General features: G+C 44.9%; 3 protein-coding genes across 3 annotated transcripts; all 3 read left to right on the forward strand.

Moving 5' to 3' along the window:
* The first annotated feature begins 725 nt into the window (after window positions 1-725).
* Window positions 726-5,993, forward strand: LOC140546332 (serine/threonine-protein kinase pim-2-like). The gene is made up of 9 exons (XM_072669519.1): window positions 726-765; window positions 2,373-2,537; window positions 2,679-2,773; window positions 2,866-2,916; window positions 3,025-3,400; window positions 3,535-3,711; window positions 3,840-3,952; window positions 5,233-5,370; window positions 5,865-5,993. The coding sequence occupies exons 1-9, from the start codon at window positions 726-728 to the stop codon at window positions 5,991-5,993; spliced, it is 1,284 nt and encodes a 427-aa protein (XP_072525620.1).
* Window positions 5,994-11,777: 5,784 nt separating this feature from the next.
* On the forward strand, window positions 11,778-14,873 carry LOC140546333 (serine/threonine-protein kinase pim-1-like). Its single transcript, XM_072669520.1, has 8 exons — window positions 11,778-11,838; window positions 13,057-13,221; window positions 13,363-13,457; window positions 13,550-13,600; window positions 13,709-14,084; window positions 14,219-14,395; window positions 14,524-14,636; window positions 14,826-14,873. Exons 1-8 carry the CDS (start codon window positions 11,778-11,780, stop codon window positions 14,871-14,873), a joined length of 1,086 nt encoding a protein of 361 aa, XP_072525621.1.
* A 7,364-nt stretch (window positions 14,874-22,237) lies between these two features.
* Window positions 22,238-24,999, forward strand: LOC140546334 (serine/threonine-protein kinase pim-2-like). Its single transcript, XM_072669521.1, has 8 exons — window positions 22,238-22,316; window positions 23,183-23,347; window positions 23,489-23,583; window positions 23,676-23,726; window positions 23,835-24,210; window positions 24,345-24,521; window positions 24,650-24,762; window positions 24,952-24,999. The coding sequence occupies exons 1-8, from the start codon at window positions 22,238-22,240 to the stop codon at window positions 24,997-24,999; spliced, it is 1,104 nt and encodes a 367-aa protein (XP_072525622.1).
* The last annotated feature ends 424 nt before the right edge of the window (window positions 25,000-25,423 follow it).

Raw genomic sequence — 25,423 nt, forward strand, 5'->3', positions numbered from 1 at the left:
GAGAAGAGCACAGAAGGTGTATTAGCTTTGACCTTGTCCTGAAACAGTGTCCATATCACTACACACTAATTCAGCCGCTCAGCCATACTGTCCCCGCCTCACTGAGAGACTACAGCATGTAGGAGTCAGCAGGAGCCCCGTCCAGTATGCTAGCAATACAGCAGTGTGTTGTGTGTATTCATGTTGGTAGATGTAGAGTGGTCTTCGTAGCCGTGTTCCTCATCCGGGTCCATTACAACGCATAGCACCAGGAAGTTCCTACAGGAGGAACCTCAACGGTGGGGTGGTTAGCCTCTGAAGAACTGTAGCATTCAGATAATGGACTATATTGTAGATATTTTCAACAGCTGGACACGTCGGCCGACTGTATGATTCTCAACACAATATATTTATATATACATATACTGCCTGGCCACCACTAGATTTAACTTAGCAAATAGATAAGAGCTTCCCATTGGATAATTGTAGCCTTAAGCCACTTGCTAGTGAGGCTAACCGGCAGAAACGGCTTTAGTTGCTAAGGACAGAGATTTATGGTACAGAGGTAGATCTACTTCACTACTGTACTAAAGTACTAAAATACTGTATCTGTATCTACTGGAGTATTATATACTTTTTTACTTCACTACATATTTTAGTGTTTACATTGTTTATGTGCTGCATCGTTACTCGATACAATTATAACAAACCATTTCAAACCCATATCATCACCTCCAGAGCACTAGATGGCGCTGTCACCGGGTTTGATGAAGCCGCCTCAGCATTGTACAGAAAATGTTTAGCACCTGAGTGCCACTCAAGTCACTTTTACTCAAGTCTGGTTCTCTAGTGCTTTATACGTGTCTGGTTTAGCCTGCTACGTTATTTAGCATTAGACTATTAGCCAACGTTAGCCTGACATAAGCCAATGAATGTGGAAGACCCTTATTCATGGATGGGAGACCCGAGTTCCCTTCCTAGCTGAAGGCTACACCAATGAAACTGGGAAGTGAGCCTCCAAAATGTCATCAAACCTGCTATGGTCAGGTCTTCTTGCTAACTTCCTGTTAGTGATCATGATGGACTACAGCTGGTAGCTTCTCAACGCCCACATTACCAGCCCTGAGTGGACTGACCAACACACAGTGCAACGGGAAAGTCCAGGGAGGTCAGTGCAGATCTGAGGAGGACGACTGTAGTAGACGTGTGCTGCTGAAGAGTGTCTCTACATGCACCAGCTGCATCTCCTACAGACAGCAGCTGAGACAGTACGCCACCTACTGGTCAACAGTAAGTATTACAGAGGGAGAAGATCTTACAGAGGGAAGCGATGATGTAAAGCTCTCTCTTACAATTTAAAAAATATGATCACATTGATTGATTGATTGATGTTAATGAGCATTGTTACATCGTTCGTTTGATCTCCTGTTTTATTTTCTCAGCAAAGACAAATCATCTCATAAAAGCATCTTCCTGTTTTAACTGCAGGTGAACAGAGGACACGCGGACACTGGGCGGAACTCGCCATGGCAACCGAGCAGCTCTTTCTATTGATGACATCACAATGGTGGAGCTCCCTGTCACAGCCTTCCGAGCTCGGAACTCCTTCACTTCTTCTCAGGACACTGAGGAAGAGACAAGCTGTCCGATTTGGTCCTGACGTTTGTCTTAGCGATTGACTTAGCAGCAGTCGTAGCGGTTCACTTAGCGACAGTCTTAGTGAACGTCTTAGTGGTAGTCTTAGCGGCAGTCTTAGTGATTGTCTTAGTGACAGTTTTAGTCTCACTGACTGGCTTAGCGATTTAGTGACTACCGTAGTTATTGGCTTAGTCACAGCCTTAGCTATTAGCTTAGTCATAGTCTTAGAGACTAACTTAGTGATTGTCTTAGAGACAGTCTTAGGGATTGTCCTAGCCACTGGCTTAGTGACAGTTTTAGCTGTTGGCTTAGCATTAGACTTAGCCACTGGCCTAGCTTATAGTATTAGTGACTAGCTTAGCAATAGCGTTAGAGACAGTCTTAGCTATTGGCTTAGTCACATTCTTAGCTGTTGGCTTAGCGACAGTATTAGCAACTGGCTTAGCCACAGTGTTAGTTATTGTCTTAGCTGTAGGGAATTGCAGGTTCTTCATCCAGCAGTAGATGATGGAGCAGGAGTCTACAGCTACAGGTCATTCATACAGTTCTGCTGGAATCTGATCTTACAGATCCACACTTTGTTGCTTTGATTAGATTTTAGATTTAGGTCTCGGGATCCATGTTTACTCTCTGTGATGTGAACTGGAATAAGCTCTGTTAGGAGCTTCATTAAGAGCTAAGAGAATTGTAGGCACTACCTACTCCATTCTAGACGTCAGTCTGTACAGACTCCAACCCTTATGTCCTGTATTTAGATGTTGGGCGGCGAAAGAGGAAAAGAAAGGAGGAGGGCAGCCAGAGGTTCTCACAGAGAACAACCGAGGTTGCCAGGAGTAAAAGCCCGGTAAGGAAGAGAAGGAAAGGAGAAGTTAGCCAGCCCAAGATAATGACCAGAAGACAGCGGAGCGACATCAAGCCAGGTTAGCTCATTGGCCAGACCACTGCACACAAGGAAGTGGTCCAGTATTTAGTGCAATAGCCTGTGCTGCTATTAGATAGACTCCTGAGAGACGATGGGGAGAGAGCTGATGTTCAGCTTCAACACTGTTTGTTTTCCACAGACACTTTTGCCTCTCTCTACGTCACTGGAGAGAAACTGGGAGAAGGAGGCTTCGGCGCCGTCTTCGAGGGAACCCGGGTTTCCGACGGCCTACAGGTTCTTAAATCACCCCTCCAGAACTTCATTATCTCATCTGTTCCCTTTTCAGTCCTCATAACATTCACACCTCGTCTCCTCTCTGTCTGCAGGTGGCCGTTAAATTCGTCACCAAGCGGGACGACGATGAATACGTCCAATGCGTAAGTGCACCTGGAAGCCAGGTTTTACTGTCCGATCACACATCACGCTCCCAGACTTCACTGCACTCACCTTTCCACCAACCTTGCCCTGCACTCCTGTTCCTGCAGCCTGTTCAGCTCAAGACCGTGCCCATGGAGGTGGCTCTAATGAACAGGATGAGCCAGCCACCCACCAGCAATGTGGTGAAGCTCATCGAGTGGTTCGATGAGCCTGAGCGCTACATCCTGGTCCTGGAGCGCCCAGATCCTTGTCAGGACTTGCAGTCCTTGATCGACCAGTGGGGAGGTTCGGTCAGTGAAGAGATAGCCAGGGACATCATGCTCCAGACGGTGGAGGCAGCAAGAACGTGCCACAAGCGAGGTGTCCTGCACAGAGACATCAAACTGGAGAACTTCCTGATCAACACAGACACCTCAGAGATCAAGCTCATCGACTTCGGCTGCGGGGACTGGGTCAAGAAAGGCGGATACCGTGAATTTGCAGGTAAACTGGAGTCTAGGGACGAAATTTACACGTTACCTTAGAAACATGAGCCTGAGAGGACCCATTTGTCCCTCTCATAGCCACTTCACTGGAAAGGTAACGAGCTGGACGCTCTTCTTCTTTTATGTTCTCAGGCACCTTTCAGTACTGCCCCCCAGAGTTCTTTCTAAAGGGGAGGTACCACGCCAGTCCTGCGACAGTCTGGTCTCTAGGAGTCCTACTGTTCAGGCTGGTTAGTGGACACCTTCCCTTTACAGACGAGCAGGAAATCGTGGAGGGGCTTCTGAGCTTCAAGGACCACCTATCCAATGGTGAGATATCTGAGAGCCTACTCGAGAGACTCTGAGAAGTTCAGGACGACGTGTTCTGCACGGTCGTCTTTCTGAAATGTACTTAAGTATCTCTCTCCCATCCAATCCAATCCCGTCCCTCTGCACAGAATGCTGCAATCTGATTAGGAGGTGTCTGCAGCGCAACCCATCCCAGAGGCCCAAAGTGAAGCAGATCCTGAAGCACGACTGGTTCCAGTGCAGCGTTCCTACCGAGGATCAGGTTAGCCATGGAAAATGAGAATGACTGCTTAGAGAAGAAACAGTAGAAGCTAAAATATCTAGAGTTGTGATCGAGGAGGCGAAGGAAAGAAAAACTACTAGAAATGAAGAGGAAGATCTGAATTCTAAGGATTTCTGATCCTTAGACGTGCTTCCGTCTCCAATGCGTATCTCCTGGGTTGTGTTTCAGGTCCTGAGAACAGAGCAGCCTTCAGAGCAGAGGAGACAAACCGTCTGAAGTTGGCCCGTTTCATCAACAGGTAAAAATGGGTATAAGGAGCTCCAGCGTGGAGCTGTGGAGCTGTGCATTATGGAATGATGGTGCTCCATCCAATAAGTCTGGGATGAGTTGGGGATGAGGTGAGTTGGTGATAATCCTGAGCGGACTAACGCTCTCGTCACTGAATGCAATCAAATTCTCACAGCAGTGCTCCTCCAAATTTTAGTAGAAAGCCTTCTTCCCTGGCAGTAGAGAGAGTTACCCCAACAAAAGCAGGATCAACTCTTTTAAATACCCTTAAATTTGGAAGAAGCAGTGAATGAACAGGTGTCCCAATACTTTTGTCAATATAGTGTAGAGTCCCTAAAGTCTTTACAGGAAGCCCCAGCAGTGTGTGTAGCTGGGAATGGGTACACTTGACGTGCTTTGGCTTGCTTAAGGAAATTCCCATGTAAGGCTGGGAACTGTTTACCCTCGTCTTAATGACGACGACTCCGTCTGATAAATGATGAGAGTGAACGGCGGATTCTGGAAGGTGGGAAAGTTCACCACTGGTTTAATCTGCTGCTGTCTTAGAGGCCTGACACCAGTGTTTGTGGAAATGGGGGTCAGCAGAGCTCCGAGAGGGGGGCGGGACAGAGGGCCAGTTCACTCTTACAGTGAAGATGACCTCATTCCCTTTAAGCGCTAAGCGCTCCCCACTTCTCGTAGAGCTTAGAAGCCTTTTTTTGGACAGAAGCACCAAACAGTGTATGAACCAAAAGCCTGTGAAGCGGTTAGCCTTTAGCTCACTGCTGCGCTGAGTAGAAGCTGCTGCTGCTGCTGTGTTGATTGTGTGTGTTTCAGGATTCCTCCTTTCCTCCATCCTTGGTTGCCTGGTTCCTCCAGAACTCATCCCTAGGTCATGCCATCTGCCAACTCCCGCCCCTTCTAGCCTCGACTCTGCCCCATCACTTTTTCCTCACTCCATGCCTTCACCTTCCCCTCTGGCCACACCTCGGACCGCTGCTCGAATCTTCGCGCGTCTTCTGCCCTTAATCTGCGGACCCTCCTAGGCGTAGAGCTTGTTCCCCGAGCTCCGCCGCTCCCTCTCGCTGCAGTACCTCAGTTCCCTCGACCGTAGTCCATGCGCCCCTCCACTGTCAGTGCCTGGAGTAGAAGCCTCTGGACTGGCTCCTCCATTCTGCACGACTCCCCAGGTGCGTCGTCTTGCTGACCCGTCGCAGGATCGGCTGACCCTCCCTCGGCTTTCTCAGCTTTCCGTTATTCTGCTGTCTTCTAGCAGCCGGTCTCCACATTACGTCCGTCGTTAGTAAGAAGTACGTGTAGAAGTAAGGAAGGACTAAGAAGTACTTTTCCACAATCCGGCGCCAACCAGAGGAGGATGGGTTCCCCTACTGAGCCTGGGTTCCTCTCAAGGTTTCTTCCTGGCTTCTCAGGGAGTTTTTCCTTGCCACCGTTGCCCTCGGCTTGCTCCTTAGGGGTCTAGGCCCGGATTCTAGCCTTATTCACTAGCGACACAACAGGCTAAATTCAATGGAGTATTTAATCGGACGTCCGTCTTACTTATCTGACCTCCATACTTTCAACCCCCACCCCCCTTACAGCCCCCTCTCATATTATCAGAAGCTGATGGCATGGTCTGAACTAACAGACTTATCCTCTGACCAATCTGACCTCCTATAAATTCCAGCTCCGTCCTTCTCCCACCAAGCAGAAGCCACCTGAGAGCTCCAGCCCAGAGTTCTCAGAGTTCTCCCCCTTCCCTTACAGTCTCCTCCCATATGATCAGAAGCTGATGGCCTGGTCTGAACGCCCCTGATCAAAATAAAGATTTTTAGAGCACTGCTCAGGTGAATGTGTTTATTATCACTGATGATTCACTCCATTTCAGAAAGCATTACTGTACATCATACTGACGCTAACAGCTAACAGCTAACAACGGTTCTACCTTCAGTGTTAGAACATGTGGAGGCATCTGGAGCCGAGCAGAGTCTTCAGAGCTGAAACGATGACCAGCTGTAGCCATAAGACACGTCTCTGGACAACTTGGCTATGATTAGTCAGATTCAGTGGTGGATTTATCTGTTTTACCTTCTGTTAAATGAGACATAAAATAATATGTCATATAAACAATTAAACAGAGCCTAAATGCTAACTCCAGCCACACAAGAGAAGGGAGAATGGCTGGGCAGAGGCTAAAAGCTAATGCTAGACGCAAAATAGCAATCAGTGCTACAGTTATTAGTGCTGAAGGACTGAGATGCTAATCTACTTTTAATAGCTTTGGTAAAGCTAACGCTAGGCTGACCGGCTACTGACTGTGCTGACTGGACACAGCGAGAACTTAGAAAGCAACACCATCCAGTAAGACTTGAGAATAGTTACAGCAAATACGTTTGTTCGGATTTGGATTTGCTACAGTTCTAAGCTACGCTACGCTAGGCTAGGTTGTGCTATGGTATGCGGCCAGTCAGTCATATACACTGAGTAATAACTGACGAGCTCCTTCAGGCAATAAACAGACGCTAACGGCTAACTGCTGCCTCTGAGGTAAAAAAACACTTCATGAGGTAAAACTGATCCATTTCTGAGTGAATATTGGCAATATGTATCAGTTCTAACTGAATATTGATTATTTTAAAGCTTTAACTAAATCACTTTCACATTACTGTGGTAAAACGTCTGGTTATGACTGAGGACTTTAGCTAGCTAACAAGCTAACTAGCTGTAATGGAACGTTAATGGCATTACTTTTATGCTAATGACCTTTAGGTATTAGATAGTGTGGTTTTAATTAGCATGAGGGAATTGTAGCTACGTAGCTAAGTAACATTATGTTGTAATGAAATCCGACTTTAATGGTTTAAAAGAAGTTTTCAAATCTGAATCTTTTCACATGGCCAAGCTTTTTCACAACAGCCGTCCCCATTATCAGCCACTTCCCCGAAGTCAGCATTTCCGCCCTAGATGCACAAGATTACCACGTTGTTGTCATCTATGTCAAATATATCAAATATAACATGGATATTTGACGTAGTTTAGCATGTGATTGTGATTTTTGTCATATTACATTCCCATTAGTTAGCTAACTAGCTACGTCTTTTTTCAGTCATTAGCACGGGGAGCTAGCTAACCATAAACGCTCATTCACACCATAAAAGTTTTTCAGGACGGGTTTGTGAGCATAAATGTGGGTATTTATTTATACATATTTCATATTTTTATTTAATAGCTTTTTTGTTTTACTGTGGTGATGTTTTCAGATATTTTTAAAAATTTAATTCTATATTGGACAAGTTTCTTTAAGTCTCTTTTCACTATACTGTTTTCCCCAAAATGACCCTTGCTGACCATAAAGCAGGGCTGATTTACCGTATTTTACCTCAGTAATCAGATTTTTAAAAGGTTTAAAGATGACTGAAGTGCTGTTGATTCAGTATGAATTCAGGGTGCAAAAGTGACACTGAATTATCATCAGATTAGATAATTGATTCAGTGAATGATTCAATTAATTGATTCAATGAATTAACGTCGACAGTTTAGCATTGACTCAACATCTGTTTAATGACTGATTGCTATCGGAGTAGAACTTGGTGGAGGAAGTGACTGATTGGAGAGGTAAGACTTGGCGTTAGTGCTAGATGACTAGTCTGACCTCACGTCTGGTCTCACGTCTGATCTTCACTATTTCCTTTCCTCAAAATGACCTGTGCTGCATAAAGCAGGGTTGATTTACTATAATTTACCAGTAATCATATTTTTAAAAGGTTTAAAGATGTCTGAGGTGGCGTCGATCTTCTGTTGATGTTTTGTTAAAATTTCAGGGTTGATTCAGTATGAATTTAGGGAGCAAAATTGACGCTGAATCAACATAAGATTGGATTATGGATTCAATGAATGACGTTAACGGCGACAGTTTAACGTTGACTTAACATCTATTCAATGACTGATGAATGCCTCATTAACACACACCTCAAACAGTAATACTAACCCCATCAGAAACCTCATTAACACACACCTCAAACAGTAACACTAACCCCATTAGAAACCGCAAACAGTAACACTAAGCCCATCAGAAACTTCATTAACACACACCTCAAACAGTAACACTAACCCCATTAGAAACCTTATTAACACACCTCAAACAGTAACACTAACATCAGAAGAAACCTCATTAACACACACATCAAACAGTAAGACTAACCCCATTAGAAACTGCATTAACATAAACCTCAAACTGTAACACTAACCCCATTATAAACCTCATTACGACACACCTCAAACAGTAACACTAACCCCATTAGAAACCTCATTAACACACACCCCAAACAGTAACACTTACCCCATTAGAAACCTTATTAACACACCTCAAACAGTAACACTAACACCAGAAGAAACCTCATTAACACACACCTCAAACAGTAAGACTAACCTCATTATAAACCGCAAAGAGTAACACTAAGCCCATTAGAAACCTCATTAACACACACCTCAAACAGTAACACTAACACCAGTAGAAACCTCATTAACACACACCTCAAACAGTAAAACTAACCCCATTAGATACCTCATTAACACACACCTCAAACAGTAACACTAACCCAATCAGAAACCTCATTAACACACACCTCAAACAGTAACACTAACCCCATCAGAAACCTCATTAACACATGCCTCAAACAATAATACTAACCCCATTATAAATCTCATTACGACACACCTCAAACAGTAACACTAACCCCAGTCGAAATCTGATTAACACACACCTCAAACAGTAAGACTAACCTCATTAGAAACCTTATTAACACACCTCAAACAGTAACACTAACACCAGAAGAAACCTCATTAACACACACCTCAAACAGTAAGACTAACCTCATTAGAAACCGCAAAGAGTAACACTAAGCCCATCAGAAACCTCATTAACACACACCTCAAACAATAACACTAACCCCATCAGAAACCTCATTAACACACACCACAAACAGTAACACTAACCCCATTATAAACCTCATTAACACACACCTCAAACAGTAACACTAACCCCATTAGAAACTTCATTAACACACACCGCAAACAGTAACAATAACCCCATTAGAAACTTCATTAACACACACCTCAAACATTAACACTCACCCCATTAGAAACCTCATTAACACACATCTTAAACAGTAACACTAATCCCATTAGAAACTTCATTAACACACACCTCAAACATTAACACTCACCCCATTAGAAACCTCATTAACACACACCTCAAACAGTAAAACTAACCCCATTAAAAACTGCATTAACATACACATCAAACAGGAATACTAACCCCATTAGAAACCTCATTAACACACACCACAAACAGTAACACTAACCCCAGTAGAAACCTCATCAACACACACCTCAAACAGTAACACTAACCCCATCAGAAACCTCATTAACACACACCTCAAACAGTAAGAATATCCCCATGAGAAACTTCATTAACACACACCTCAAACAGTAACACTAACCCCATTAGAAACCTTATTAACACACCTTAAACAGTAACACTAACCCCATTAGATACCTCATTAACACACACATCAAACATTAACACTCACCCCATGAGAAACTTCATTAACACACACCTCAAACATTAACACTCACCCCATTAGAAACCTCATTAACACACACCTCAAACTGTAACACTAACCCCAGTAGAAACCTCATCAACACACACCTCAAACAGTAAGAATATCCCCATGAGAAACTTCATTAACACACACCTCAAACAGTAACACTAACCCCATTAGAAACCTCATTAACACACACCTCAAACAGTAACACTAACCCCATTAGAAACCTCATTAACACACACCTCAAACAGTAACACTAACCCCATTAGAAACCTCATTAACACACACCTCAGGAACTCAACAAATGTAAACCCATTACATCACATCTTCACCACCTCATTAAACCCTTCTTATTTTACACCACCTTCATCATCTACTACCACACCACATCCTCCCTCACGAACAGGCCCAATTCCTCAGATTCAGACTCAACCCAGAACAGTCCTCCTTACCAACTATCCTACATCACTGGACCTCTTCACTGGTTCAGAAGCTCGCTCTTCCACACTCTTCCCTAGACTACAGCTGATCTCTGAGCTGAAACTATCCCTTTAATCAATGCTCTCGTCTGGACTACGGTGGACTGATGCTAGCGTAGCACTCTTCCTGTAAACCATGTGATCCACCAAGCCCATTTCAGTCCACTTCAGGAGGTGGAAACATCTGCTCATCTCCAGACTTTTAATTCAGACAAGGCCTTGATTCAGCCCATCTGCTTTCAGCCATCCAGACAAGGCCTTGATTTGGGAAGCTCATACAGTATCTTCATCTAGATGAAGAAGCGTCTTTCAGAGAAGAGCACAGAAGGTGTATTAGCTTTGACCTTGTCCTGAAACAGTGTCCATATCACTACACACTAATTCAGCCGCTCAGCCATACTGTCCCCGCCTCACTGAGAGACTACAGCATGTAGGAGTCAGCAGGAGCCCCGTCCAGTATGCTAGCAATACAGCAGTGTGTTGTGTGTATTCATGTTGGTAGATGTAGAGTGGTCTTCGTAGCCGTGTTCCTCAGCCGGGTCCATTACAACGCATAGCACCAGGAAGCTCCTACAGGAGGAACCTCAACGGTGGGGTGGTTAGCCTCTGAAGAACTGTAGCATTCAGATAATGGACTATATTGTAGATATTTTCAACAGCTGGACACGTCGGCCGACTGTACGATTCTCAACACAATATACTTATATATACATATACTGCCTGTCCACCACTAGATTTAACTAAGCAAATAGATAAGAGCTTCCCATTGGATAATTGTAGCCTTAAGCCACTTGCTAGTGAGGCTAACCGGCAGAAACGGCTTTAGTTGCTAAGGACAGAGATTTATGGTACAGAGGTAGATCTACTTCACTACTGTACTAAAGTACTAAAATACTGTATCTGTATCTACTGGAGTATTATATACTTTTTTACTACATATTTTAGTGTTTACATTGTTTATGTGCTGCATCGTTATTCGTTACAATTATAACAAACCATTTCAAACCCACATCATCACCTCCAGAGCACTAGATGGCGCTGTCACCGGGTTTGATGAAGCCGCCTCAGCATTGTACAGAAAATGTTGAGTACCTGAGTGCCACTCAAGTCACTTTTACTCAAGTCTGGGTCTCTAGTGCTTTATACGTGTCTGGTTTAGCCTGCTACATTATTTAGCATTAGACTGTTAGCCAACGTTAGCCTGACATAAGCCAATGAATGTGGAAGACCCTTATTCATGGATGGGAGACCCGAGTTCCCTTCCTAGCTGAAGGCTACACCAATGAAACTGGGAAGTGAGCCTCCAAAATGTCTTCAAACCTGCTATGGTCAGGTCTTCTTGCTAACTTCCTGTTAGTGATCATGATGGACTACAGCTGGTAGCTTCTCAACGCCCACATTACCAGCCCTGAGTGGACTGACCAACACACAGTACAACGGGAAAGTCCAGGGAGGTCAGTGCAGATCTGAGGAGGACGACTGTAGTAGACGTGTGCTGCAGAAGAGTGTCTCTACATGCACCAGCTGCATCTCCTACAGACAGCAGCTGAGACAGTACGCCACCTACTGGTCAACAGTAAGTATTACAGAGGGAGAAGATCTTACAGAGTGAAGCGATGATGTAAAGCTCTCTCTTACAATTTAAAAATAGGATCAAATTGATTGATTGATTGATGTTAATGAGCATTGTTACATCGTTCGTTTGATCTCCTGTTTTATTTTCTCAGCAAAGACAAACCATCTCATAAAAGCATCTTCCTGTTTTAACTGCAGGTGAACAGAGGACACGCGGACACTGGACGGAACTCGCCATGGCAACCGAGCAGCTCTTTCTATTGATGACATCACAATGGTGGAGCTCCCTGTCACAGTCTTCCGAGCTCGGAACTCCTTCACTTCTTCTCAGGACACTGAGGAAGAGACAAGCTGTCCGACTTGGTCCTGACGTTTGTCTTAGCGATTGACTTAGCAGCAGTCGTAGCGGTTCACTTAGCGATAGTCTTAGTGAACGTCTTAGTGGTAGTCTTAGCGACAGTCTTAGTGATTGTCTTAGTGACAGTTTTAGTCTCACTGACTGGCTTAGCGATTTAGTGACTACCGTAGTTATTGGCTTGGTCACAGCCTTAGCTATTAGCTTAGTCATAGTCTTAGAGACTAAACTGGTGATTGTCCTAGCGACAGTCTCACTGATTGGCTTAGCGACTTAGCGACTGTCGTAGTTTTTGGCTTAGTCACAGTCTTAGCTACTACCTTAATCATAGTCTTAGAGACTAACTCAGTGATTGTCTTAGAGACAGTCTTAGGGATTGTCCTAGCCACTGGCTTAGTGACAGTTTTAGCTGTTGGCTTAGCATTAGACTTAGCCACTGGTTTAGCTTATAGTATTAGTGACTAGCTTAGCAATAGCGTTAGAGACAGTCTTAGCTATTGGCTTAGTCACATTCTTAGCTGTTGGCTTAGCGACAGTATTAGCAACTGGCTTAGCCACAGTGTTAGTTATTGTCTTAGCTGTAGGGAATTGCAGGTTCTTCATCCAGCAGTAGATGATGGAGCAGGAGTCTACAGCTACAGGTCATTCATACAGTTCTGCTGGAATCTGATCTTACAGATCCACACTTTGTTGCTTTGATTAGATTTTAGATTTAGGTCTCGGGATCCATGTTTACTCTCTGTGATGTGAACTGGAATAAGCTCTGTTAGGAGCTTCATTAAGAGCTAAGAGAATTGTAGGCACTACCTACTCCATTCTAGACGTCAGTCTGTACAGACTCCAACCCTTATGTCCTGTATTTAGATGTTGGGCGGCGAAAGAGGAAAAGAAAGGAGGAGGGCAGCCAGAGGTTCTCACAGAGAACAACCGAGGTTGCCAGAAGTAAAAGCCCGGTAAGGAAGAGAAGGAAGGGAGAAGTTAGCCAGCCCAAGATAATGACCAGAAGACAGCGGAGCGACATCAAGCCAGGTTAGCTCATTGGCCAGACCACTGCACACAAGGAAGTGGTCCAGTATTTAGTGCAATAGCCTGTGCTGCTAATAGATAGACTCCTGAGAGATGATGGGGAGAGAGCTGATGTTCAGCTTCAACACTGTTTGTTTTCCACAGACACTTTTGCCTCTCTCTACGTCACTGGAGAGAAACTGGGAGAAGGAGGCTTCGGCGCCGTCTTCGAGGGAACCCGGGTTTCCGACGGCCTACAGGTTCTTAAATCACCCCTCCAGAACTTCATTATCTCATCTGTTCCCTTTTCAGTCCTCATAACATTCACACCTCGTCTCCTCTCTGTCTGCAGGTGGCCGTTAAATTCGTCACCAAGCGGGACGACGATGAATACGTCCAATGCGTAAGTGCACCTGGAAGCCAGGTTTTACTGTCCGATCACACATCACGCTCCCAGACTTCACTGCACTCACCTTTCCACCAACCTTGCCCTGCGTTTCTGTTCTTCCAGCCTGTTCAGCTCAGGACCGTGCCCATGGAGGTGGCTCTAATGAACAGGATGAGCCAGCCACCCACCAGCAATGTGGTGAAGCTCATCGAGTGGTTCGACGAGCCTGAGCGCTACATCCTGGTCCTGGAGCGCCCAGATCCTTGCCAGGACTTGCAGTCCTTGATCGACCAGTGGGGAGGTTCGGTAAGTGAAGAGATAGCCAGGGACATCATGCTCCAGACGGTGGAGGCAGCAAGAACGTGCCAGAAGCGAGGTGTCCTGCACAGAGACATCAAACTGGAGAACTTCCTGATCAACACAGACACCTCAGAGATCAAGCTGATCGACTTCGGCTGCGGGGACTGGGTCAAGAAAGGCGGATACCGTGAATTTGCAGGTAAACTGGAGTCTAGGGACGAAATTTACACGTTACCTTAGAAACATGAGTCTGAGAGGACCCATGTGTCCCTCTCATGGCCACTTCACTGGAAAGGTAACGAGCTGGACGCTCTTCTTCTTTTATGTTCTCAGGCACCTTTCAGTACTGCCCCCCAGAGTTCTTTCTAAAGGGGAGGTACCACGCCAGTCCTGCGACAGTCTGGTCTCTAGGAGTCCTACTGTTCAGGCTGGTTAGTGGACACCTTCCCTTTACAGACGAGCAGGAAATCGTGGAGGGGCTTCTGAGCTTCAAGGACCACCTATCCAATGGTGAGATATCTGAGAGCCTCCTCGAGAGACTCTTAGAAGTTCAGGACGACGTGTTCTGCACGGTCATCTTTCTGAAATGTACTTAAGTATCTCTCTCACATCCAATCCAATCCCGTCCCTCTGCACAGAATGCTGCAATCTGATTAGGAGGTGTCTGCAGCGCAACCCATCCCAGAGGCCCAAAGTGAAGCAGATCCTGAAGCACGACTGGTTCCAGTGCAGCGTTCCTACCGAGGATCAGGTTAGCCATGGAAAATGAGAATGACTGCTTAGAGAAAAAACAGTAGAAGCTAAAATATCTAGAGTTGTGATCGAGGAGGCGAAGGAAAGAAAAACTACTAGAAATGAAGAGGAAGATCTGAATTTTAAGGATTTCTGATCCTTAGACGTGCTTCCGTCTCCAATGCGTATCTCCTGGGTTGTGTTTCAGGTCCTGAGAACAGAGCAGCCTTCAGAGCAGAGGAGACAAACCGTCTGAAGTTGGCCCGTTTCATCAACAGGTAAAAATGGGTATAAGGAGCTCCAGCGTTGAGCTGTGGAGCTGTGGAGCTGTGCTTTATGGAATGATGGTGCTCCATCCAATAAGTCTGGGATGAGTTGGGGATGAGGTGAGTTGGTGATAATCCTGAGCTGACTAACGCTCTCGTCACTGAATGCAATCAAATTCTCACAGCAGTGCTCCTCCAAATTTTAGTAGAAAGGTGTCTTCCCTGGCAGTAGAGAGAGTTACCCCAACAAAAGCAGGATCAACTCTTTTAAATGCCGTTAATTTTGGAAGAAGCAGTGAATGAACAGGCGTCCCAATACTTTTGTCAATATAGTGTAGAGTCCCTAAAGTCTTTACAGGAAGCCCCAGCAGTGTGTGTAGCTGGGAATGGGTACACTTGACGTGCTTTGTCTTGCTTAAGGAAATTCCCATGTAAGGCTGGGAACTGTTTACCCTCGTCTTAATGACGACGACTCCGTCTGATAAATGATGAGAGTGAACGGCGGATTCTGGAAGGTGGGAAAGTTCACCACTGGTTTAATCTGCTGCTGTCTTAGAGGCCTGACACCAGTGTTTGTGGAAATGGGGGTCAGCAGAGCTCCGAGAGGGGGGCGGGACAGAGGGCCAGTTCACTCTTACAGTGAAGATGACCTCATTCCCTTTAAGCGCTAAGCGCTCCCCACTTCTCGTAGAGCTTAGAAGCCTTTTTTTGGACAGAAGCACCAAACAGTGTATGAACCAAAAGCCTGTGAAGCGGTTAGCCTTTAGCTCACTGCTGCGCTGAGTAGAAGCTGCTGCTGCTGCTGTGTTGATTGTGTGTGTTTCAGGATTCCTCCTTTCCTCCATCCTTGGTTGCCTGGTTCCTCCAGAACTCATCCCTAGGTCATGCCATCTGCCAACTCCCGCCCCTTCTAGCCTTGACTCTGCCCCATCACTTTTTCCTCACTCCATGCCTTCACCTTCCCCTCTGGCCACACCTCGGACCGCTGCTCGAACCTTCGCACGTCTTCTGCCCTTAATCTGCGGACCCTCCTAGGCGTAGAGCTTATTCCCCGAGCTCCGCTGCTCCCTCTCGCTGCAGTACCTCAGTTCCCTCAACCGTAGTCCATGCGCCCCTCCACTGTCAGTGCCTGGAGTAGAAGCCTCTGGACTGGCTCCTCCATTCTGCACGACTCCCCAGGTGCGTCGTCTTGCTGACCCGTCGCAGGATCGGCTGACCCTCCCTCGGCTTTCTCAGCTTTCCGTTATTCTGCTGTCTTCTAGCAGCCGGTCTCCACATTACGTCCGTCGTTAGTAAGAAGTACGTGTAGAAGTAAGGAAGGACTAAGAAGTACTTTTCCACAATCCGGCGTCAACCAGAGGAGGATGGGTTCCCCTACTGAGCCTGGGTTCCTCTCAAGGTTTCTTCCTGGCTTCTCAGGGAGTTTTTCCTTGCCACCGTTGCCCTCGGCTTGCTCCTTAGGGGTCTAGGCCCGGATTCTAGCCTTATTCACTAGCGACACAACAGGCTAAATTCAATGGAGTATTTAATCGGACGTCCGTCTTACTTATCTGACCTCCATACTTTCAACCCCCACCCCCCTTACAGCCCCCTCTCATATTATCAGAAGCTGATGGCATGGTCTGAACTAACAGACTTATCCTCTGACCAATCTGACCTCCTATAAATTCCAGCTCCGTCCTTCTCCCACCAAGCAGAAGCCACCTGAGCTCCAGCCCAGAGTTCTCAGAGTTCTCCCCCTTCCCTTACAGTCTCCTCCCATATGATCAGAAGCTGATGGCCTGGTCTGAACGCCCCTGATCAAAATAAAGATTTTTAGAGCACTGCTCAGGTGAATGTGTTTATTATCACTGATGATTCACTCCATTTCAGAAAGCATTACTGTACATCATACTGACGCTAACAGCTAACAGCTAACAACGGTTCTACCTTCAGTGTTAGAACATGTGGAGGCATCTGGAGCCGAGCAGAGTCTTCAGAGCTGAAACGATGACCAGCTGTAGCCATAAGACACGTCTCTGGACAACTTGGCTATGATTAGTCAGATTCAGTGGTGGATTTATCTGTTTTACCTTCTGTTAAATGAGACATAAAATAATATGTCATATAAACAACTAAACAGAGCCTAAATGCTAACTCCAGCCACACAAGAGAAGGGAGAATGGCTGGGCAGAGGCTAAAAGCTAATGCTAGACGCAAAATAGCAATCAGTGCTACAGTTATTAGTGCTGAAGGACTGAGATGCTAATCTACTTTTAATAGCTTTGGTAAAGCTAACGCTAGGCTGACCGGCTACTGACTGTGCTGACTGGACACAGCGAGAACTTAGAAAGCAACACCATCCAGTAAGACTTGAGAATAGTTACAGCAAATACGTTTGTTCGGATTTGGATTTGCTACAGTTCTAAGCTACGCTACGCTAGGCTAGGCTGTGCTATGGTATGCGGCCAGTCAGTCATATACACTGAGTAATAACTGACGAGCTCCTTCAGGCAATAAACAGACGCTAACGGCTAACTGCTGCCTCTGAGGTAAGAAAACACTTCATGAGGTAAAAATGATCCATTTCTGAGTGAATATTGGTAATATGTATCAGTTCTAACTGAATATTGATTATTTTAAAGCTTTAACTAAATCACTTTCACATTACTGTGGTAAAACGTCTGGTTATGACTGAGGACTTTAGCTAGCTAACAAGCTAACTAGCTGTAATGGAACGTAATGGCATTACTTTTATGCTAATGACCTTTAGGTATTAGATAGTGTGGTTTTAATTAGCATGAGGGAATTGTAGCTACGTAGCTAAGTAGCATTATGTTGTAATGAAATCCGACTTTAATGGTTTAAACGAAGTTTTCAAATCTGAATCTTTTCACATCGCCAAGCTTTTTCACAACAGCCGTCCCCATTATCAGCCACTTCCCCGAAGTCAGCATTTCCGCCCTAGATGCACAAGATTACTACGTTGTTGTCATCTATGTCAAATATATCAAATATATCATGGATATTTGACGTAGTTTAGCATGTGATTGTGATTTTTGTCATATTACATTCCCATTAGTTAGCTAACTAGCTACGTCTTTTTTCAGTCATTAGCACGGGGAGCTAGCTAACCATAAACGCTCATTCACACCATAAAAGTTTTTCAGGACGGGTTTGTGAGCATAAATGTGGGTATTTATTTATACATATTTAATATTTTTATTTAATAGCTTTTTTGTTTTACTGTGGTGATGTTTTCAGATATTTTAAAACATTTTTATTCTATATTTGACAAGTTTCTTTAAGTCTCTTTTCACTATACTGTTTTCCCGAAAAATGACCCTTGCTGACCATAAAGCAGAGCTGATTTACCGTATTTTACCTCAGTAATCAGATTTTTAAAAGGTTTAAAGATGTCTGAGGTGGCGTCAATCTTCTGTTGATGTTTTGTTAAAATTTCAGGGTTGATTCAGTATGAATTTAGGGAGCAAAATTGACGATGAATAAACATAAGATTGGATTATTGATTCAATGAATGACGTTAACGGCGACAGTTTAACGTTGACTTAACATCTATTCAATGACTGATGAATGCCTCATTAACACACACCTCAAACAGTAACACTAACCCCACCAGAAACCTCATTAACACACACCACAAACATTAACACTAACCCCATCAGAAACCTCCTTAACACACCTGAAACATTAACACTAACCCATCAGAAACATCATTAACACACACCTCAAACAGTAATACTAACCCCATCAGAAACCTCATTAACACACACCTCAAACATTAACACTAACCCCATCAGAAACCTCATTAACACACCTGAAACATTAACACTAACCCATCAGAAACATCATTAACACACACCTCAAACAGTAACACTAACCCCATCAGAAACCTCATTAACACACACCTCAAACAGTAAGACTAACCCCATGAGAAACTTCATTAAAACACACCTCAAACAGTAACACTAACCCCATTAGAAACCTTATTAACACACCTCAAACAGTAACACTAACATCAGAAGAAACCTCATTAACACACACCTCAAACAGTAAGACTAACCTCATTAGAAACCGCTAAGAGTAACACTAAGCCCATCAGAAACTTCATTAACACACACCTCAAACAATAACACTAACCCCATTAGAAACCTCATTAACACACACCTCAAACAGTAACACTAACCCCATTAGATACCTCATTAACACACACCTCAAACATTAACACTAACCCCATTAGAAACTGCATTAACATAAAACTCAAACTGTAACACTAACCTCATTATAAACCTCATTACGACACACCTCAAACAGTAACACTAACCCCATTAGAAACCTCATTAACACACACCTCAGAAATTCCTACTAACCCCATTAGAAACCTCATTAACACACACCTCAAACAGTAACACTTACCCCATTAGAAACCTTATTAACACACCTCAAACAGTAACACTAACACCAGAAGAAACCTCATTAACACACACCTCAAACAGTAAGACTAACCTCATTAGAAACCGCAAAGAGTAACACTAAGCCCATCAGAAACTTCATTAACACACACCTCAAACAATAACACTAACCCCATTAGAAACCTCATTAACACACCTCAAACAATAACATTAACCCCATTAGAAACCTCATTAACACACACCTCAAACAGTAACACTAACCCCATTAGAAACCTCATTAACACACACCACAAACAGTAACAATAACCCCATTAGAAACCTCATTAACACACACCTCAAACAGTAACACTAACCCCATTAGAAACCTCATTACCACGCACCGCAAACAGTAATACTAACCCCATGAGAAACTTCATTAACACACACCTCAAACATTAACACTCACCCCATTAGAAACCTCATTAACACACACCTCAAACTGTAACACTAACCCCAGTAGAAACCTCATTACCACGCACCGCAAACAGTAATACTAACCCCATGAGAAACTTCATTAACACACACCTCAAACAGTAAAACTAACCCCATTAGATACCTCATTAACACACACCTCAAACAGTAAGAATATCCCCATGAGAAACTTCATTAACACACACCTCAAACAGTAACACTAACCCCATTAGAAACCTTATTAACACACCTTAAACAGTAACACTAACCCCATTAGATACCTCATTAACACACACCTTAAACAGTAACACTAACCCCATTAGAAACCTCATTAACACACACATCAAACAGTAACACTAACCCCATTAGAAACCTCATTAACACACACCTCAAACATTAACACTAACCCCATTAGAAACCTCATTAACACACACCTCAAACATTAACACTAACCCCATTAGAAACCTCATTAACACACACCTCAGGAACTCAACAAATGTAAACCCATTACATCACATCTTCTCCACCTCATTAAACCCTTCTTATTTTACACCACCTTCATCATCTACTACCACACCACATCCTCCCTCACGAACAGACCCAATTCCTCAGATTCGGACTCAACCCAGAACAGTCCTCCTTACCAACTATCCTACAGCACTGGACCTCTTCACTGGTTCAGAAGCTCGCTCTTCCACACTCTTCCCTAGACTACAGCTGATCTCTGAGCTGAAACTATCCCTTTAATCAATGCTCTCGTCTGGACTACGGTGGACTGATGCTAGCGTAGCACTCTTCCTGTAAACCATGTGATCCACCAAGCCCATTTCAGTCCACTTCAGGAGGTGGAAACATCTGCTCATCTCCAGACTTTTAATTCAGACAAGGCCTTGATTCAGCCCATCTGCTTTCAGCCATCCAGACAAGGCCTTGATTTGGGAAGCTCATACAGTATCTTCATCTAGATGAAGAAGCGTCTTTCAGAGAAGAGCACAGAAGGTGTATTAGCTTTGACCTTGTCCTGAAACAGTGTCCATATCACTACACACTAATTCAGCCGCTCAGCCATACTGTCCCCGCCTCACTGAGAGACTACAGCATGTAGGAGTCAGCAGGAGCCCCGTCCAGTATGCTAGCAATACAGCAGTGTGTTGTGTGTATTCATGTTGGTAGATGTAGAATGGTCTTCGTAGCCGTGTTCCTCAGCCGGGTCCATTACAACGCATAGCACCAGGAAGTTCCTACAGGAGGAACCTCAACGGTGGGGTGGTTAGCCTCTGAAGAACTGTAGCATTCAGATAATGGACTATATTGTAGATATTTTCAACAGCTGGACACATCGGCCGACTGTATGATTCTCTACACAATATATTTATATATACATATACTGCCTGGCCACCACTAGATTTAACTTAGCAAATACATAAGAGCTTCCCATTGGATAATTGTAGCCTTAAGAAAACCACTTGCTAGTGAGGCTAACCGGCAGAAACGGCTTTAGTTGCTAAGGACAGAGATTTATCGTACAGAGGTAGATCTACTTCACTACTGTACTAAAGTACTAAAATACTGTATCTGTATCTACTGGAGTATTATATACTTTTTTACTTCACTACATATTTTAGTGTTTACATTGTTTATGTGCTGCATCGTTACTCGTTACAATTATAACAAACCATTTCAAACCCACATCATCACCTCCAGAGCACTAGATGGCGCTGTCACCGGGTTTGATGAAGCCGCCTCAGCATTGTACAGAAAATGTTGAGCACCTGAGTGCCACTCAAGTCACTTTTACTCAAGTCTGGGTCTCTAGTGCTTTATACGTGTCTGGTTTAGCCTGCTACGTTATTTAGCATTAGACTATTAGCCAACGTTAGCCTGACATAAGCCAATGAATGTGGAAGACCCTTATTCATGGATGGGAGACCCGAGTTCCCTTCCTAGCTGAAGGCTACACCAATGAAACTGGGAAGGTCTTCTTGCTAACTTCCTGTTAGTGATCATGATGGACTACAGCTGGTAGCTTCTCAACGCCCACATTACTAGCCCTGAGTGGACTGACCAACACACAGTGCAACGGGAAAGTCCAGGGAGGTCAGTGCAGATCTGAGGAGGACGACTGTAGTAGACGTGTGCTGCTGAAGAGTGTCCCTACATGCAACAGCTGCATCTCCTACAGACAGCAGCTAAGACAGTACGCCACCTACTGGTCAACAGTAAGTATTACAGAGGGAGAAGATCTTACAGAGGGAAGCGATGATGCAAAGCTCTCTGTTACAATTTAAAAATAGGATCAAATTGATTGATTGATTGATGTTAATAAGCATTGTTACATCGTTCGTTTGATCTCCTGTTTTATTTTCTCAGCAAAGACAAATCATCTCATAAAAGCATCTTCCTGTTTTAACTGCAGGTGAACAGAGGACACGCGGACACTGGGCGGAACTCGCCATGGCAACCGAGCAGCTCTCTCTATTGATGACATCACAATGGAGGAGCTCCCTGTCACAGCCTTCCGAGCTCGGAACTCCTTCACTTCTTCTCAGGACACTGAGGAAGAGACAAGCTGTCCGACTTGGTCCTGACGTTTGTCTTAGCGATTGACTTAGCAGCAGTCGTAGCGGTTCACTTAGCGACAGTCTTAGTGAACGTCTTAGTGGTAGTCTTAGCGACAGTCTTAGTGATTGTCTTAGTGACAGTTTTAGTCTCACTGACTGGCTTAGCGATTTAGTGACTACCGTAGTTATTGGCTTAGTCACAGCCTTAGCTATTAGCTTAATCATAGTCTTAGAGACTAAACTGGTGATTGTCCTAGCGACAGTCTCACTGATTGGCTTAGCGACTTAGTGACTAGTGTAGTTTTTGGCTTAGTCACAGTTTTAGCTACTACCTTAATCATAGTCTTAGAGACTAACTTAGTGATTGTCTTAGAGACAGTCTTAGGGATTGTCCTAGCCACTGGCTTAGTGACAGTTTTAGCTGTTGGCTTAGCATTAGACTTAGCCACTGGCCTAGCTTATAGTATTAGTGACTAGCTTAGCAATAGCGTTAGAGACAGTCTTAGCTATTGGCTTAGTCACATTCTTAGCTGTTGGCTTAGCGACAGTATTAGCAACTGGCTTAGCCACAGTGTTAGTTATTGTCTTAGCTGTAGGGAATTGCAGGTTCTTCATCCAGCAGTAGATGATGGAGCAGGAGTCTACAGCTACAGGTCATTCATACAGTTCTGCTGGAATCTGATCTTACAGATCCACACTTTGTTGCTTTGATTAGATTTTAGATTTAGGTCTCGGGATCCATGTTTACTCTCTGTGATGTGAACTGGAATAAGCTCTGTTAGGAGCTTCATTAAGAGCTAAGAGAATTGTAGGCACTACCTACTCCATTCTAGACGTCAGTCTGTACAGACTCCAACCCTTATGTCCTGTATTTAGATGTTGGGCGGCGAAAGAGGAAAAGAAAGGAGGAGGGCAGCCAGAGGTTCTCACAGAGAACAACCGAGGTTGCCAGAAGTAAAAGCCCGGTAAGGAAGAGAAGGAAGGGAGAAGTTAGCCAGCCCAAGATAATGACCAGAAGACAGCGGAGCGACATCAAGCCAGGTTAGCTCATTGGCCAGACCACTGCACACAAGGAAGTGGTCCAGTATTTAGTGCAATAGCCTGTGCTGCTAATAGATAGACTCCTGAGAGATGATGGGGAGAGAGCTGATGTTCAGCTTCAACACTGTTTGTTTTCCACAGACACTTTTGCCTCTCTCTACGTCACTGGAGAGAAACTGGGAGAAGGAGGCTTCGGCGCCGTCTTCGAGGGAACCCGGGTTTCCGACGGCCTACAGGTTCTTAAATCACCCCTCCAGAACTTCATTATCTCATCTGTTCCCTTTTCAGTCCTCATAACATTCACACCTCGTCTCCTCTCTGTCTGCAGGTGGCCGTTAAATTCGTCACCAAGCGGGACGACGATGAATACGTCCAATGCGTAAGTGCACCTGGAAGCCAGGTTTTACTGTCCGATCACACATCACGCTCCCAGACTTCACTGCACTCACCTTTCCACCAACCTTGCCCTGTGTTCCTGTTCTTCCAGCCTGTTCAGCTCAAGACCGTGCCCATGGAGGTGGCTCTAATGAACAGGATGAGCCAGCCACCCACCAGCAATGTGGTGAAGCTCATCGAGTGGTTCGATGAGCCTGAGCGCTACATCCTGGTCCTGGAGCGCCCAGATCCTTGCCAGGACTTGCAGTCCTTGATCGACCAGTGGGGAGGTTCGGTCAGTGAAGAGATAGCCAGGGACATCATGCTCCAGACGGTGGAGGCAGCAAGAACGTGCCAGAAGCGAGGTGTCCTGCACAGAGACATCAAACTGGAGAACTTCCTGATCAACACAGACACCTCAGAGATCAAGCTGATCGACTTCGGCTGCGGGGACTGGGTCAAGAAAGGCGGATACCGTGAATTTGCAGGTAAACTGGAGTCTAGGGACGAAATTTACACGTTACCTTAGAAACATGAGCCTGAGAGGACCCATGTGTCCCTCTCATGGCCACTTCACTGGAAAGGTAACGAGCTGGACGCTCTTCTTCTTTTATGTTCTCAGGCACTTTTCAGTACTGCCCCCCAGAGTTCTTTCTAAAGGGGAGGTACCACGCCAGTCCTGCGACAGTCTGGTCTCTAGGAGTCCTACTGTTCAGGCTGGTTAGTGGACACCTTCCCTTTACAGACGAGCAGGAAATCGTGGAGGGGCTTCTGAGCTTCAAGGACCACCTATCCAATGGTGAGATATCTGAGATCCTCCTCGAGAGACTCTTAGAAGTTCAGGACGACGTGTTCTGCACGGTCGTCTTTCTGAAATGTACTTAAGTATCTCTCTCCCATCCAATCCAATCCCGTCCCTCTGCACAGAATGCTGCAATCTGATTAGGAGGTGTCTGCAGCGCAACCCATCCCAGAGGCCCAAAGTGAAGCAGATCCTGAAGCACGACTGGTTCCAGTGCAGCGTTCCTACCGAGGATCAGGTTAGCCATGGAAAATGAGAATGACTGCTTAGAGAAAAAACAGTAGAAGCTAAAATATCTAGAGTTGTGATCGAGGAGGCGAAGGAAAGAAAAACTACTAGAAATGAAGAGGAAGATCTGAATTCTCAGCATTTCTGATCCTTAGACGTGCTTCCGTCTCCAATGCGTATCTCCTGGGTTGTGTTTCAGGTCCTGAGAACAGAGCAGCCTTCAGAGCAGAGGAGACAAACCGTCTGAAGTTGGCCCGTTTCATCAACAGGTAAAAATGGGTATAAGGAGCTCCAGCGTTGAGCTGTGGAGCTGTGGAGCTGTGCTTTATGGAATGATGGTGCTCCATCCAATAAGTCTGGGATGAGTTGGGGATGAGGTGAGTTGGTGATAATCCTGAGCTGACTAACGCTCTCGTCACTGAATGCAATCAAATTCTCACAGCAGTGCTCCTCCAAATTTTAGTAGAAAGCCTTCTTCCCTGGCAGTAGAGAGAGTTACCCCAACAAAAGCAGGATCAACTCTTTTAAATGCCGTTAAATTTGGAAGAAGCAGTGAATGAACAGGCGTCCCAATACTTTTGTCAATATAGTGTAGAGTCCCTAAAGTCTTTACAGGAAGCCCCAGCAGTGTGTGTAGCTGGGAATGGGTACACTTGACGTGCTTTGGCTTG

Source organism: Salminus brasiliensis, chromosome 24 (assembly GCF_030463535.1).
Source record: "Salminus brasiliensis chromosome 24, fSalBra1.hap2, whole genome shotgun sequence".
NCBI classification, from domain to species: Eukaryota; Metazoa; Chordata; class Actinopteri; order Characiformes; family Bryconidae; genus Salminus; species Salminus brasiliensis.

What these genes read in the sequence shown, in the direction of transcription:
- LOC140546332 (XM_072669519.1), top strand. Translation starts at nt 726, where the DNA reads ATGGCGCTGTCACCGGGTTTGATGAAGCCGCCTCAGCATT. An exon ending in CAAGGACCACCTATCCAATG is followed by an intron (nt 3,712 to 3,839) that starts GTGAGATATCTG and finishes CCCTCTGCACAG; the next exon opens with AATGCTGCAATCTGATTAGG. An exon ending in CATTCTGCACGACTCCCCAG is followed by an intron (nt 5,371 to 5,864) that starts GTGCGTCGTCTT and finishes TATAAATTCCAG; the next exon opens with CTCCGTCCTTCTCCCACCAA.
- LOC140546333 (XM_072669520.1), top strand. Translation starts at nt 11,778, where the DNA reads ATGCACCAGCTGCATCTCCTACAGACAGCAGCTGAGACAGTACGCCAC. An exon ending in ACGATGAATACGTCCAATGC is followed by an intron (nt 13,601 to 13,708) that starts GTAAGTGCACCT and finishes CTGTTCTTCCAG; the next exon opens with CCTGTTCAGCTCAGGACCGT. An exon ending in CAAGGACCACCTATCCAATG is followed by an intron (nt 14,396 to 14,523) that starts GTGAGATATCTG and finishes CCCTCTGCACAG; the next exon opens with AATGCTGCAATCTGATTAGG.
- LOC140546334 (XM_072669521.1), top strand. Translation starts at nt 22,238, where the DNA reads ATGGAGGAGCTCCCTGTCACAGCCTTCCGAGCTCGGAACTCCTTCACT. An exon ending in GCGGAGCGACATCAAGCCAG is followed by an intron (nt 23,348 to 23,488) that starts GTTAGCTCATTG and finishes TGTTTTCCACAG; the next exon opens with ACACTTTTGCCTCTCTCTAC. An exon ending in ACGATGAATACGTCCAATGC is followed by an intron (nt 23,727 to 23,834) that starts GTAAGTGCACCT and finishes CTGTTCTTCCAG; the next exon opens with CCTGTTCAGCTCAAGACCGT.